This window comes from Arvicanthis niloticus, chromosome 5 (assembly GCF_011762505.2).
Source record: "Arvicanthis niloticus isolate mArvNil1 chromosome 5, mArvNil1.pat.X, whole genome shotgun sequence".
Taxonomy (NCBI): Eukaryota; Metazoa; Chordata; class Mammalia; order Rodentia; family Muridae; genus Arvicanthis; species Arvicanthis niloticus.
In genome coordinates, this window is record NC_047662.1 from 52,668,498 (window position 1) to 52,683,559 (window position 15,062).

General features: G+C 40.6%; 1 protein-coding gene across 5 annotated transcripts in view; it reads right to left on the reverse strand.

Moving 5' to 3' along the window:
* Patj (PATJ crumbs cell polarity complex component) overlaps positions 1-15,062 on the reverse strand; it is a 302,257-nt gene that overhangs the window by 128,393 nt on the left and 158,802 nt on the right. For all 5 annotated transcript variants that reach the window (XM_076934632.1, XM_034502319.2, XM_076934635.1 and 2 more), the window contains one exon: positions 8,434-8,630. In XM_076934632.1, the coding sequence (XP_076790747.1) occupies positions 8,434-8,630 (197 nt within the window). The remainder of the gene's footprint in view (positions 1-8,433; positions 8,631-15,062) is intronic.

Sequence of the window (15,062 nt, forward strand, 5' to 3'; positions counted from 1 at the left end):
AAGCCCAGGACAGTCACTCTGCTACATACCCAGTCTAAAGATAAAAAAGATTACCTATGTAGAGACAATATTCCCATTTTACAGAGGTATTTAAAATAATACTGCTGCAATAATGACTGACCATGCATAAGGCCTAAGTGCTTGGGACCTTTGATTTTAACCTTTTCTCCCCTCAACTCCATTTCTAAAAGCCATACAAACAAGATTATAAACTTTGTTTACAGTCAAAACTTGTCTTAATTTTCTTGTGACCTATTAAGTATTCTTTTGACTTGTCAAAAACAAAAACAAAACAAAAAAGACAAAAAAGGGGGTAGTGGGTGTTTCCCAGAAACCCTTTAAACAAAGAAAGTAGCTTCAGAAGCCACCACAATAGTATATATGACTAATGTTAAGTTGAGCATGACATTATGAAGTTCAAACCCATGTCCTTAGTGTGAGCTGGCTGTTTTCTAAGAGGCACTCTCTCTCCCTTATTGTCTGTGTTTAAATGTACATTAAGATTTTATTTATTTATTTTTATTATCTTTAATCTTTTAAAGTCATTATCTCCTTCCCATTCTGCCCTTCGACAGTTCCTCATACCATTCCTCCTCCTGTCTCCAAGAGGATGTCCCCACCTCCACAACACCCCCATACCCTGCCAGGCCTCCCCACTCCCTGGGGCTTCTAGTCTCTCAAGGGTTAGTTTCATCCTCTCCCACTGAGACCAGACCAGGCAGTCTTCTGTATATGTGTTGGGAGGGTGGGGCTTGGACCAGCTAGTGTATGCTGCCTGGTTGGTGGCTCAAAGTGTGTCTCTGTGTGTAATCTGTGTGACTATATGCATGTTTGCTTGTGTGTGCATGGAGGGCTGAAACTGACTTCAGGAGCCTTTCTTGATCGCTCTCTACAGTATCCACTGAGGCAGGATCATCAATTGAACAATACAGCTAGTCTTGTTAGCTAGCCTGCTCTAGGGATCTTTTGTGTCTGTCAACCAAATGCTGGAGTTACCGGAAGGTCACCAAGCCCAACCAGAAAGCACATGGGTATTGGGAATCTGAACTTTAGTCCTCATGCTTGCATGACAAACATTTTACCTATGGAGCCATCAGCTCAGCCCCTAAATAAACAGGTTTGTTCCACTCTTATCTGAGTGGTATTCTCTGGAAGACGTCAGGTGGCTACAGGCAATAGATATGTCTTTTACTCTAATATGAAACTCTATTAGAGATATTAACCCATTCTGAATTAACTGCATGTAACTACACCTGTTACATTTCTCATTGTTATGAAAAAAATTGACATTATGAAAAAAATATTCTTTAAAAAAAGCAACTTAAAAGAGAAAGGGTTTATTCTGGCTGACAGCATCCATTTTGTGGGGGAAGCCATGGGAGCAGGAGCAGGAGGCTCTCCCACTCAGGAAAGGAGGTGGGCTATAAAGCCTCAAGGCCTACCCCAGTGACCCATTTCTTCCAGAGAGGGTCTAATTGTAAGACAAAGTCTCTCCTTGTAGCCTTGGCTGTCCAGAAACACTCTGTGTAAAACAGGCTGAACTCAAGAGATCCCCCTGCCTCTGCCTCCCATGTGCTGGGATTCCAGGTGTGTGCCACCATAAGGCTCCACTCCTAAAGGCTCCACAGCCTTCCCACATTATGCCCACTCGCTGGGGACCATCTGTACAAATAAATTGAGCTATGGGGGATACTTCACATTCAAACTATACTCCCTGCCCCAAATAATAAGAATTTAATCTAAAATTATGTAAGACCCCAATGTTAGTCAGAGACGCTTGCTGGTCCTGCCCACTCCTGCCCCAGTCTGCTTGCTTGCAGGATGAGAGCTGACTGTGCACTTAATGATGTGAAAACTAAGCAAGTCTGGCAGGCATCAAGGCTCAGTATGTCACAGTTCCCTGCCCCCTTTATAATGACATGCCCTTCCTTCATACTCAGGTGTCCATCCACCTGGACAGTGTCAGGAAATAGCCAGCGAACTCACATAGCTATGGTCAGATGCTCTGGAGACCAGGCCTCTGTACTCACTCAGCCATCACCACATCCCCTGTGAGCTGTTTAGGCTGCAAACAGATTATTTTAAGGAGCACAGATGGGACGGCTTTACCTCGGTATGTGTGGAGGTCATATTCAGGACCTGCTCAAAATACTCATGTATGTCAGCTCTGATCAACCCATTTTAAAAGAGTGTTTAGATATTAAAGCTCAAATATAGCTGTTTGTTGAGATGGGGCCTCACTTTACAGTCCTTGCTGGCCTAGAACTCACTTTGTAGACCAGGTTGGCCTTGAACTCATAGAGATCTGCCTACCTCTGCTCCTAAGTGGTGGGATTGAAGGCATGGTCCACCACTGCTGGCCAAATATGTAATATATTCATACCTTAAGTGTCAAAGCTGTTATGCTGTCACACTTTCAAAGTCATTGCCACAGTAAAAAACAAAAAACAAAACCAAAACAAAGCAACCTGGTCAATCAACTCTGCGTGACTAGAATATTAAGTATCACTGTCAACGTAACATGGAGAAACCATAATTTTATTTCAATTTTGAAATCCTTTGCTCTTTCTATGGCTCAGACTACTCTTTCTATTCCAGGAGGTTTTATTAATGAAGTACCTTAGGGAAAAGTTATTTCATTCAAAAGTTCTTGATAAATACACCCGGGCATCGTGGTGTAGGTCACATGAACTTCTGAGTATAAAGGAAAAGATTTTAATTCATACATGCACAAAACCTAGCTATTTACTTACTAGCTTCCAAGTCACATTCCAAATCATACCTGAGCTTTTCAAAACTATACTCTGCTGGCAAGGAGCGTAGAGTATGGGACAGCGTGGACGGCTAGAGAAGACAGCACAAAGCAGTAGGAAGCCTGGCTCAATTTCTTCACGTCTGTGGGTTTTTCATAGGAAAACAATATCACGAGATAAGATCTAAACTTACCCTTAGATTTATGTCTCTATCCATCTATAGCGGGAGGTATTCACACCTTTCCTTTCCATTGTGCACGCACTGGACAGGCTCAGTGTAGGCTCTCCTGCAGGTGCCTGGTTCAAAGAGAGCACCTCATACTTCCATAGCTCCACAGAGCAGCCTAATCCACTGTGCCATCTACTGTTCCTCCTGCTCTTGCTTTAACCTGACAGATCACTGAGACTCCCTGCACAGCACCAATAGCCCTGTCTTCCCACGCCTGCCCTGTAGGGAAGGTTATAAATAAATCTATATTCATATGACAGCACTATGCCCTAGCCTGCACAGTTTTTGGGCCTAATTGCTCTGGGAAAGCCAGTGCTCCAGAGTAAGCCTCATTCTGTGTACATGGTAATTATATGCTAATGCTTTTTGAAATTAATTCAGTAACCCCCACATTAGAATCAAAAGGAAGGGTAAAGGAGCTGAGATTTAATCACACTGTCTTCTGGGAGCTTAACAGAAAATTTCTTTTACACATCAATTGTGCCACAGAACTCACTGACTATTCTACTACAACAATACAATTGTGCACCAACCATGCTGTGGAGCCCACAGGCTCCAAATCTGTCACATGCAGGGCTCTGAGAGAGAAGCAGAGTTTCTGACTTAAAAGGAGACAGGATATGTTTTTGATAATTCTTTCACTTCTTAGCTTGATGTAAGAGTCTTAAGCAAGTGAATCAACTATAAATCATAGAAGGCAGTGAACAAAGGAGTAATCTAACAGTCATGGCAAAGTACTGACAAGAAGATGAGCAAGTAGCAGAACATTGAAAATAAGCAAGACACATAACTGTGCCCAATTCAGGGTTGAGGCCATAAATACAGGCGTATTTGGGGTGGGAATTATCAAATACCATGATTGCTCCATTTCTTAAAGGCCATTCGCACAATGCAGTGTCCTAACTTTCTAATGTTCTGCAATGTGCATGGTCATGCTGGCTTCTAGCTTTCCTGATACACATCATTAAATTGATTTCCTATTTTCACAAGCAAGCACATTCTAACTCCTCACATATGAAAGGAAAATGACTTCATTTTTTTGTGAGCTATAAAAAGAAACCAGGGAATATTTTTTTTCACATGAATTTATTTTCTGTCATCCCTGACCTAAAGTCAAACTGTTACAAGAGAAGATGAACTACAACTGCATAGGCTCTGAATGTTTGCTAAGGTGCCACATGAGATTATTTAAGGGGTAAGATGGCCACTTTGTTCTGAGATGACTTCAGAGATACTAGTGTCAATAAAAACAAACTAAAAAGACAGAAATACACAAAAAATGAGAGTTTTGATCCTACCAGCTAAAGCATACCAGAAATGTGGCAACACCTAGTCTACCATTTTCTGTCATTAACTCCCCCAAAGGAGCTGCCCTGAGGTGATGCTGTTTAACCACTGCACTGCAAGCTCTGTGAGTGCAGGACCCAGTGTATGCAGTGTCTGCTACAGGACAGCTCAATTTAAGGGTCTGACACAAGCAGTGCCAACTATGAATCCAAAGAGGCTGCGAGCAAGCCAGAGATATTTTAATGAGTGAAGGAGCCATAATGAGAAGTAACGTGAGCAAATGGCGGATCTCACAATGATCAAGACAAAGGGGGATTTCATTCAGTTCAGGAAGAGGCTGTAAAAAAAAACATGGTACCTTAAACTTATTTTTAGGTATCTCAGGAAGATATTTGGTAAATGGTTTGAAAAAGCTGGGGCTGAGGAGAGATGGCATGTTGACAATAAAATCTGTGTTCCAATGTATTTTTATTTGTTGGCACTTGCTAGAAGCTCTGGAGCATCTTTGGGTGAGAGTTGACATGGCTCCATTTGAAACTACTTGGTCGCCATGTCTGTAACTGAATTATGCGGCTGGATATGAGAAAAGGACAGAAGGCTAGAGGAAGGAAGAGGAGAAGTACAAAGCAAATGCTACTACCCTTTTTTGGTTGATGCTGGGCAAACACCTGAAGTTTCTGTGCATGAAGGAAGAAATAGGATCAATGTCCACAGGTAAAACATTGTTAAACTGACACCTCAACCTCCATGATCTAGGAAGAAGAAAGGTCTGGAGTGAGTGTATGTGATGAGCCATGATAAAAATCCCATGGGCCTCTGTGCTCAATATTCATGCTGTAGCACTTGTGAACCTACTGTGGGAGGATCCCTTGAGTCTCAGGAATCTGAGCCAAGCACGGGTAACAAATGAGGCTCCATCTCAAATAAATATCCAAGTCCCATCCCTGAAGTACGGGGTTGGGAGGTTCTAATCTGTTGTTCTAACGTGTGAGAGTACCTAGAGGGTAATACAACCAGAGACGGCAGGGACGCTCTTTCTGAACATCCCAGTCGCATTGTGTCTTTGCCGTTGTGCTGTGCATGTGCATCCTCTGCAGTGTTCTCTAGAACACATAGGTGGGTGCACGCTGAGTGAACTGTTTCCCCAAGTTCTGGGAGATGCTCTAACAAATTAATCAACCTGGAAAATGGCGGTATTAGGAACTTAAATGTGTGGCTGGGCAGGCATAAATACAGGTAACAACCTGAGGCCTTTGGGCAAGATCTGAAGGGTCACTCAGGTGTGACTGAGACCTATGGGGCTAGATGCTATCTCCATGTGGATGGCAGATTGCAATGAATTTAAGATAACATCCATTCAAGAACTACAGATTATTTAGGAAGCCCTCATTTATCTGGGATTAGCTAGTGCTGCACTGACTCTATGGAAGATAAAAACTTGTTGATCTCTTGCATGTGCTATGCTGAACACCCTCAGTTGTCAAAAGCACTGGGGCAAAAGAGTAAAGCAGGCCTTCCAAGGCCCACATATGTCTGAAATCTGAAACTGGCCTATAAGACACTCCTCATATTATGCTGTGGTAACAGTCTATTTGTTACCACTGTCTAATGAATATCAGACTGAGAAATACATCACAGTGCTCCTGTGAGGCCAGATCTTGTAGCTCTACCACCTTGAGTCTGAAGGCTACAACTGGGATCAACATGTTCCCAATTACTGAAGCATTTCTATCTACTGTGCAGAAGGGAATCTGGGTCTAAGCATACCCAGTACACAGAGTGACTTGATACACATGATTTCACTGTAGATATGAACATCATAAACTAGGAATCTCTTGGATCTAAACAAATAGGGTACAATGATGGTCCTCTTTAAAACTATGTCAAAATTAAAACCCTAATCACGAAGAAGGAAATCACGATTTAAATTCACAAAGAAGGAAAATATGGGTCATTTGAGACTTTCAACAGGAATTAGTGCTCTGCTCTCATGAATCCATTAATCCATACATAGGACTGACAAATAAAAGCCTTTCTCAAAAACTAGTCTTCTCTAAAATCTAGTTTGTTCGGGTGTGTCAAGCACTCCCCATCTTTCACTATGTGAGGCCCTAATTCACCCCTGGACACTGTCAATGAGGTCACCATGAGGTGTGGTTAATTCACCAGGACCTGGAACCATGAACCATAAATCTCTTGGTGGGAGGTGGTGGCAAAAAAGAAGGAGGAGGCAGAAAAAGAATGTCTCCTCTTCTCCATAACTTAGTGTATTGTAATGCATCATCTATAGCAATAATAAACAGTTAAGGCACAGAGCAAGGGGACAGATATATAAGCACAGTGGTAGAGTATTTGCCTAGCATATTCAAGGTCCTGGGGTTGGTCTTCAGCCTAGACACACAAACAGACACACACAAACAGACACACACACACACACACACACACATCTGCAGAGTCAGAGAGAGAGAGAGAGAGAGAGAGAGAGAGAGAGAGAGAGGTGAGGAGAGAGACAGAGAAAGAGATGGGGGGAAGGAGGGAGAGAGAGAGGTCACAGAGTCTATTAAAGAACCACAGGGAACACAGTGACATTAGTGCCCACAGCATGACTCTTAAGAGACTGCCAAGCCTAAGTTCTCTTGTTATATATTTTTATTTATTTTTATGCATAGGAATGTTTTGCCTGAACATATAAATTCAAACTACATACATGCCTGATGCATGTGGAGGTTAGAAGAGGGTGTCAGATTTTTCTGAAACTGTGGGTGCTGGAAACAGAACCTAGGTTCTCTGCAAGAATAGAAAATGCTCCAAGCCCCCAAGCATGAGTTCTTATCCAGGTTTAGACACTTAATTCCATAGCAATGAAGGATTTACAATCCAGTTTTCCTATGCATAAAATGAGAGAAATAATTTCCATCTAAGGAAATTATTCTTAAGAACCCCAAAGACAAACGTGTGCTCGCACAGACATGGCGGTAACAACTCGCTGAGCTAGCTCCCGTTCTCACCATGTTCACCTTCATCACTTCAGTCTCAAGGGGGATTGCTAAACAGGAGCTACAGGAAATAAGCTTCAAGCATGGGTTATAATAGTTAATATAGTCTTTATTTACTTAATAATTACACTAGTCAGAGCTAATCCCTAGTGTGGGCTCTGGTTGTGACACTGAATTACAGAACAAGAAGCGAAAGGCACTCCCAGGTGTTTTAGGAGTTAGGTGGAGAGAAGCTCCGGGGGCCTCTGGAGAGCAGGGAGATGCTAATGTCTGTGTTCATTGGCTGCAGATGTATAAGGCGTGTTCTAAATGTCTGGAGTCTGAAGGGGAAACCACCCACATAAGCTCAGGGGCTCCTACTTCATATAAACAGTGTCATGCCCAGTGCCCTGTGACTGGCCTCCTCTAAAAGCCACATGGTGGGACTAGTTTTCTAAGGAGCCTTAACAGTGGGGTAAACACAAGCCAGAAGTCAGAAGGCCAAATCCTCAGGACAGGGGAACAGCTGACTGTGTCTGGAAATAAGTCTGCACTCTCTGTTACTCACCATTACACTTTTTCAGCTTGAAATTCAAAGGGCTTTTCTGTACCTTTTTTTTTTTTTTTAAACCTTTTTTCTCTAAACTGGAAGGTATTTAAATGAAAGTACTTGTGTCTCTCTCTCTCCTAATGGACAGTCGAAAAATAAGCTGAGTGAATTAAGAAAATGAATATTAAATTTCAATAAACTCAAAACAATGCCCCAAAATTTAGGCTTAGGAAACTAGAGCAGCCTTGCCAGATCACTGATGGTATTATCTGGAGAGTAATTACCTGGACCAATCTACTCCCTGCTTTCTAAGGAAACTATGTGGCCGCAACAAGTTACCAGTGTGACAGACATTAGCTGTTCTCAGTAAGAATTCCACAGACCTGGTATCTTGGTTTATTTATTTATTTATGTTGACAGGGCCTCACATAGCCAAGCTCACTATGTACCAGAAGCTTGTCTTGAACTTCTGATCCTTTTGCCTGACTCTACCTTGCGATTACAGGTGGTAACACCATGGCCAACTATCTACAAACTTTGCTGGTTCTCACACATTCATAAAAGAATCCAAATAGGCTCTTCTGTATGCTACCCTCAATACCTAGTACCAAAGGACAAATGAAAACAAATGGCTCTCACCTCTAGCAGTTCATCTCCAATCTGCATCCGTCCGTCTGCAGCAGCAGGTCCCTCTGGATTAATCCCCACCACAAATATGCTCATCCGTGATCTGTCCTTATTGCCAGCGAGACTGAGTCCCAGCCCGTTCTTATCCTTTTCCAGCTCGATAATGTATAATTCTCCAGGCAGGTCTGCATATCTTTGCCTGATCTTTTCTGTATTAAAAATGAAAAAAAAAAATAGCATGAGTCTACATTAATGAGACATGAGCATTTTCCCATACTTAGTGCGCTGAGAATAAATCATAAAAGCTTTTCAGGGCCTTATGGATAAGCTATGGTTAGCAATTATTTTTACCTCCACCTGAGTTTAGATTGCCGACGAAACTTCTCACTTCTCATTCCCTTTAGCTCAGCCTTTCATGGACTGTTTTTCCTTCAGGCACTTACCAGAATACAGGGACATCATGGCCATAAGCCTCCATCTTGCCAAGAAGGATTAGAATATTCACTAACAGTGATTCGTGAGCAAAGTATTTGGTTTTAGAGGTAAAGCATTGAACTCATGAGAGTAGAAATAATAACTAGTCAGAAAAGAATCGACAAATTATTATACTTAAAATATAGTTATATAAAACTGTATATATGTGTTCTTTCTCATCTATAGATAAATCTTTAGATATGTATGTTTAGGTTGGAATACCCATGTAGGATGGAGGTCACACTAGAGATTGAATTTAAGGCCATGCGTGTGATTGGCAGAAATGTTTCCATTTGCAGGCAGCCTGTAACCCTAAAATATACTCTTAAAAATATAGACCAGCATAAATTAACATTGGATAAATGAGTAAAATGAAGGAAAATTAAGGATGTCTGTTTAGCTGTCAGATTTAAAGTGATCCAAAGCACCCACACAACCATCAACCAGTGCGATGTTCTATTTCCATGGGGTTATATTTCTCCTTCACTATGTTGATGGTCTTAATAGTCATGGATTATACATATTTAACATCCATCTTTCAGGGTGACTGGGGTGCAACACTTGCGCCTGGCACAATCCTGACATTTCCCTCCCCTGGCAGACAGAGATTCAGCAAGAAATGAAGATTGTACTCTTATGAAACTTGTTATGTAATCACCAATTTGTGGTTTAGATCTGAAATGTTCCCACAGCTTCTGCGTGAGGACTTGGTTCAGTAATGGGGCTGAGCCAGGGTACGGGGTCTGACTGGATCATAATGGCTATCACTAAATCAGTGAAATAATCCATTATGGATTCATAGCTTAAGGGAATTGGAGGAAAGGGTTTTCTTATAAAAGCAAACTCTCAGGGCTGGAGAGATGGCTCAGTGGCTGAGAGCACTGACTGCTCTTTCAGAGGTCCTGAGTTTAGTTCCCAGGAACTACATGGTAGCTCACAACCATCTGTGATGGGATCTGATGCCCTCTTCTGGTGTGTCTGAAGACAGCTACAGTGTACTCATATATATATAAAATGAATAAAATCTTTTTAAAAAAAATTACATCTGATAGCTACAAAGGATCTTATTTTAAACTGTATATATATATATGTATATATATATATGCATATATATAAACTGTTTATATATATATAAATAAAAGCAAACTCTCTTTGCTTCCTGGCCCCAATGAAACAATTTAATATGAATCAAACTAAGACCATATTCTGAAGACAGTTAAAAATAAGAAAATCTTTCATGGAGAATCACCATGTCAGTAGACTAAAGGATAAAGTTCAAAAATGATGATAATAGAGATAGCTATACATTTTTTAATATTAAAGATGAGATAGCTGATAAAGCAGGGTACTTTCTTACATTATCTCTATAGGTAGAAGAATATAAGAAAGAGAAGATGTTTTAATCCAAAGAATTAATAAATGGAAGTTTTGGAAATAAAGTAAAAAAAGACATCTAGCTCCAACATATAAACTAAAAAAACCTCAGGTATGTGAAGAAATGCTCAAATTTTTCCTAGTAAGTTTAGGATTGCAAATTTAATGGAATATTCAGGGCAGGGATTATAGATCAGAAGTGGAATCAATTATGCATGAGACCTTGGGTTCTATCCCTCCTACATTCCCCAAATAAATGGTCTATCAAAATAGCAAATGAGACATTAAATAAATGAGGTCATCAAAAGAAACCACACTAATACTCAGCCAAGAATGAAAACTATCACTAGCCTCTGCAGAGATGAGGACACACAGGGGCCAGAAGTGCTGGCAGGCACTGCCACTCTGAACAACCCAGCAATTTCAGTCTTGCTATATGCAGCTGCCCAATTTGACATAGGTGCTACCTTAGAGTTATCATTGCTGTGATGAGACACCATGAGCAAAAGCAACCTGAGGAACAAAGAGCCTATTTCATTCAGAGTTCCATTTAACAGTCAGGACAGGAACTTAAATTAAGCAGGGCTGGAACCTGGAGGCAAAGAACTGACAGAGAAGCCATGAGGGGGTGCTACTCAGCCTGCTTTCTTACAGAACCCAGGACCCTCAGCCCAGTGTAATACCACTCACAATGGACTTGCTGTCTCATATTAATAACTAATTAATTAAATGCTCTTCAAGCTTGCCTGATCTTATAGAGGCATTTTCTCAGTGGAGGGTCCTTCCTTTCAGACGACTTTAGCTTGTGTGAAATTGATATAAAACTATTCATATTCAACACAAGTGTCCAGAGGACATGGAGGAAGTTGGCCCCAAAGCTAGTTGTGATAGCAGGGAGTTGGAGGTAACCATGGTGAGGAATGTCTCGGCATGCCACCAAAGAAGAGATTTTTCAAAACAGCTAACAGAATGAGAACCATGCCATTCTGTATCATTCACTCAAGTTAACAGGCAACAACACATAAAGCCCGCAGTACGTATCTGCAAGTGCACGCATACAGAAACAGATATTGTGAACATTAGAACGGCTCCTTGTTGAGGGCAGAGAGAGAGGGAGGAATAAAAGGGATCAAAGGAAAGCAGAGGCCTGAAGCAGTGAAGGCTGAAAACTAGATGGTCTTAGAGAGACTTTCATTAACATGAATAAAATAAAGAAAAGTACAGGTTCAAAACTCTGGTCTGAAAATAATTAATTCTGAGGAAGGTACCCCAAGACCTAGAAAGACAAATGCTAAGTTGCCATGTATTCTTTCTCATCTATAGATAAATCTTTAGATATGTGTGTTTAGGTTGGAATACCCATGTAGGATGGAGGTCAGGAATATAGGGAGGAGCAACAGAGATGTGCTTTCAAGGACAGCGTGATACAACACATCTGATACAAATGGGGAGTGGTGAACAATGAAAATGGGGTGGGAGGAATCCAGGTGTTGGGAGATGATAGGGCCAAGTAGACAAAGAGTATGGGGTGTAACAGTGGCACAAGGAATATGGAAGTAACTACCACTTTGGGTAAGATTTAGTTCTTATTCATGTGTTTCATTTTATATTTTTCTGACTATTCACACTTCCAGTCTGCCAACTCTCTAATCTCTTAAGATACCACTTTCTTTTTTTTTAGATTTTCTATTAGACTGTAGTGTTATCTATGATAAATGCTAAATTTCTTGCCATTTAAGTATCAATTTGCCAACTAGACAGCAGTTTGTTAGTGCAGTAAACATTCACTAGCAAAAAGTGCTTTATGGCAACTTAAAAAATTGCCATATCTTGACTTTGGAATACCCCTATAGCCCTATATATTAAAGTTTTGTTCCTTGGGGCAATGCTATTAGGAGGTTATATAAGCCTCAAGAAGTGAGGAAAATATGAAATCTTCAAGTCATGTCATTCAAGAGAGTATCTTCTATAAAGTACTTACTGCTATAAAGTACTTACTGCCTTGCTATAGGAGTGCAAGGAATGAGTTAGCTAGCCATAAAATGAAGCTTTTAAAACATGTAAGCCAAACTAAGCTCTTTTATTACATTGATTATTTCAGATATTTGTTATGATAATGAAAGCCAAACATATGTGTACTGGTTATAAAACTGTATTTTACTATGTCAGAATCTTCAGCAAAAATTTAGTACAGTAGTTGCTATCTTGCCTCCCTATTTCATTGCCAATACTTGAAAATGCTACTTGTTTTAAGTTTCATCTATGTATCTGCAAATTTTACTGTGTGAATGTACCGTATGTTCACTATCTAGTCTTCTGTTGATAGACATCTAGGCTGTTTGGATTTCATGGCTACTGTGAATAGAGCAGTAGTGAGCATGGGTGAGCAAGTGTCTCTACAGTAGGATAGAGAGTAATAGGGGTGTGGCCCAAGGAGTATTACTATCCTTAGTTTTCCAAAGTACCTTCATACTAACTTCAACAGCTTACACTCCACCCCCACAACAGTGGCAAAATGTTTTCTATTTCCCTACACTCACACCAGCATTTGCTCTCTCTCTCTCTCTCTCTCTCTCTCTCTCTCTCTCTCTCTCTCTCAAATCTTGCCTATTCTGACTCGGGTAAGATAAAATATCAAAGTAGTCTTTATTCCTATTTCCTAGATGGCTAGAACATTGAACATTCTTTTCCATATCAGGCATCTGAAGCCTAAGTGTAACTGTGAACTACAGGTCCTTTTGCTATGAATGTTTACTGCACTCACAAATTGCTATTCACTGCAATTAATTACTCTGTACTAGAGAGTTTAGTCAAATACTAAACTCTCACGCTTAGGGAAATTTTAAAGCGCTTAGCAAATATTAATGAACTTAGAAAGTATTCATTGTCCATGATAGGTTTGAATAGTAAAATAAGAATACATTCTAATCACACTATTGTCCACTGCTTTTAGATAAATAGTAGCAAAGTGAACGCATGGTGCTGGTCCCCCACTTGATCACTATTATTGTTAGCTTCTCCTGTTGTTGTACACGGCTAAATACACATGCATTCAAATTCTATATGCTTTATATGCTGGCTCTTTTTGAAACATACAGAAATGTACAGTGAGGAAATCAACATAAAATCACATTACTGTGCTATTTTACAGCAGCAGCAGAAAAAATAAACTCGCCTGGTCAATCTAAAGGAAAAAATAGATTCAATTGCTTAGCTGTCTAAGTCAGTACTGACAAGGACTCTCCTTTAGTAAACCTCTACGGTATCCAATGGGCAGAACTAACTGTGCAAGGCCCAGGCACTCAGTATGAACAATGAATGTTCTTTTAGACACTTGGGGTGGAGTAGACAGAGTTAAGTTTAAACGCCTGCCAAGTCTCTGTGTCTCTCATTTGTGGATCTGTTTACATGCCAAACCTATCTGTAAAAGTAAGGTCTTCTTAAGAGCACATGTTCCCTAAAATAACCTCAAATACAGGTGCCCAAAATAATGCAGAGGGAAGAGAAAATCATGACCTTGCTTTCAATGCTTAGTTAATAATGTCTGAAATTAATTTTGAATTGATGACAAAGCTGCTCTCTTCTTAATTTTCTCTGCCATGGGGAAAACTGCCATTTGAAAGTAAGTAACGTTTCTCTCCTGATGACATTAAGAAGAAACAAAAAACAAAAAACAGTCAGTCTCCACTGGGAGTCCCAAGGAAGAGGCCTCCAACCATTCTCTACTATTCAGGTTGCTTCTCTGAGTTACTGCCAGTGAGAGTACCAAGCACGACTCCTCAAGAGGTGCAAAGGACCACTGCAGAACCAGTACTGCCCGTGGATACAAACCACAGAAACAGCTTAGAAACTGGCAGTCAAATCTCTCCAGTTAGAGATGGTGAAAACGCTGTGAAGATGCACAGGGCCTGCTTATCAGCAAACTTAAAGGCAGGATAGCCATACATCATTAAAGTGGAAAATCTGTCATGTTTTTAAAATACATACATACAAAGCACGACTGTTTATCTAATGGACCTCAAAACTCGGTTCTCGTATTAATCGTGTAGGGTTTTAAAATGTAGATTTATTATCCTTGGTGAGATTAGAAGGTTAATTTTCCCAGCCTGAGTTTTTAATGCCACATCTATACACCCACAGAGTCAATGAACAAATATTAATGGAATCCCCTTCACGCCAAAGTTGTAAAACAAAAGGAATTCATTCTGTGAAATCTATCACACACATCCACATGACTAGTTACAACTCAAGAGAAATAAATGCTTCAAGAAAAAAAAAAAACAATCTAGGGGCTGAAACTATTTATTTAATTTATTTAGTGTCCCTTCTTCCCCAGGAATCAAGCTCAGAGCCTTACATATGTGACAACAACCAACTTGGGAGCCACATCCCTAGTTCCCACCCATCTACTTAGTGAGTTAACAGGAAGATCAATAATGTTTGCAGACAAACTGCAGTCAACTAAAGATAAGACTAGTTGGTACACAGTGCTGGAGCCTGGGGCCACTTCAACGTCTCTGCAACTGGACTGCTCCAGGGCTAATTCACTTAATGCTAACAGATGACTTAGTCAACTCCCAGCAACATCATGGCCTTTTCACTTCTGTAGACAGATGGAGTCAGTTCCAATAGAAGCTCAGCAGGGCAAACCCTGGCACTAGAGTGGCGCATTCCTGCATCATTTGAGGGTTTACTGACAGTTTATTGGGGCACCTGGTAAGCTGCAGAGACTCTGGTGAGTCTTTCACTCCATTTTCTTCTTCTCTGGTAAAACTGATCTATCATCTCCGAAT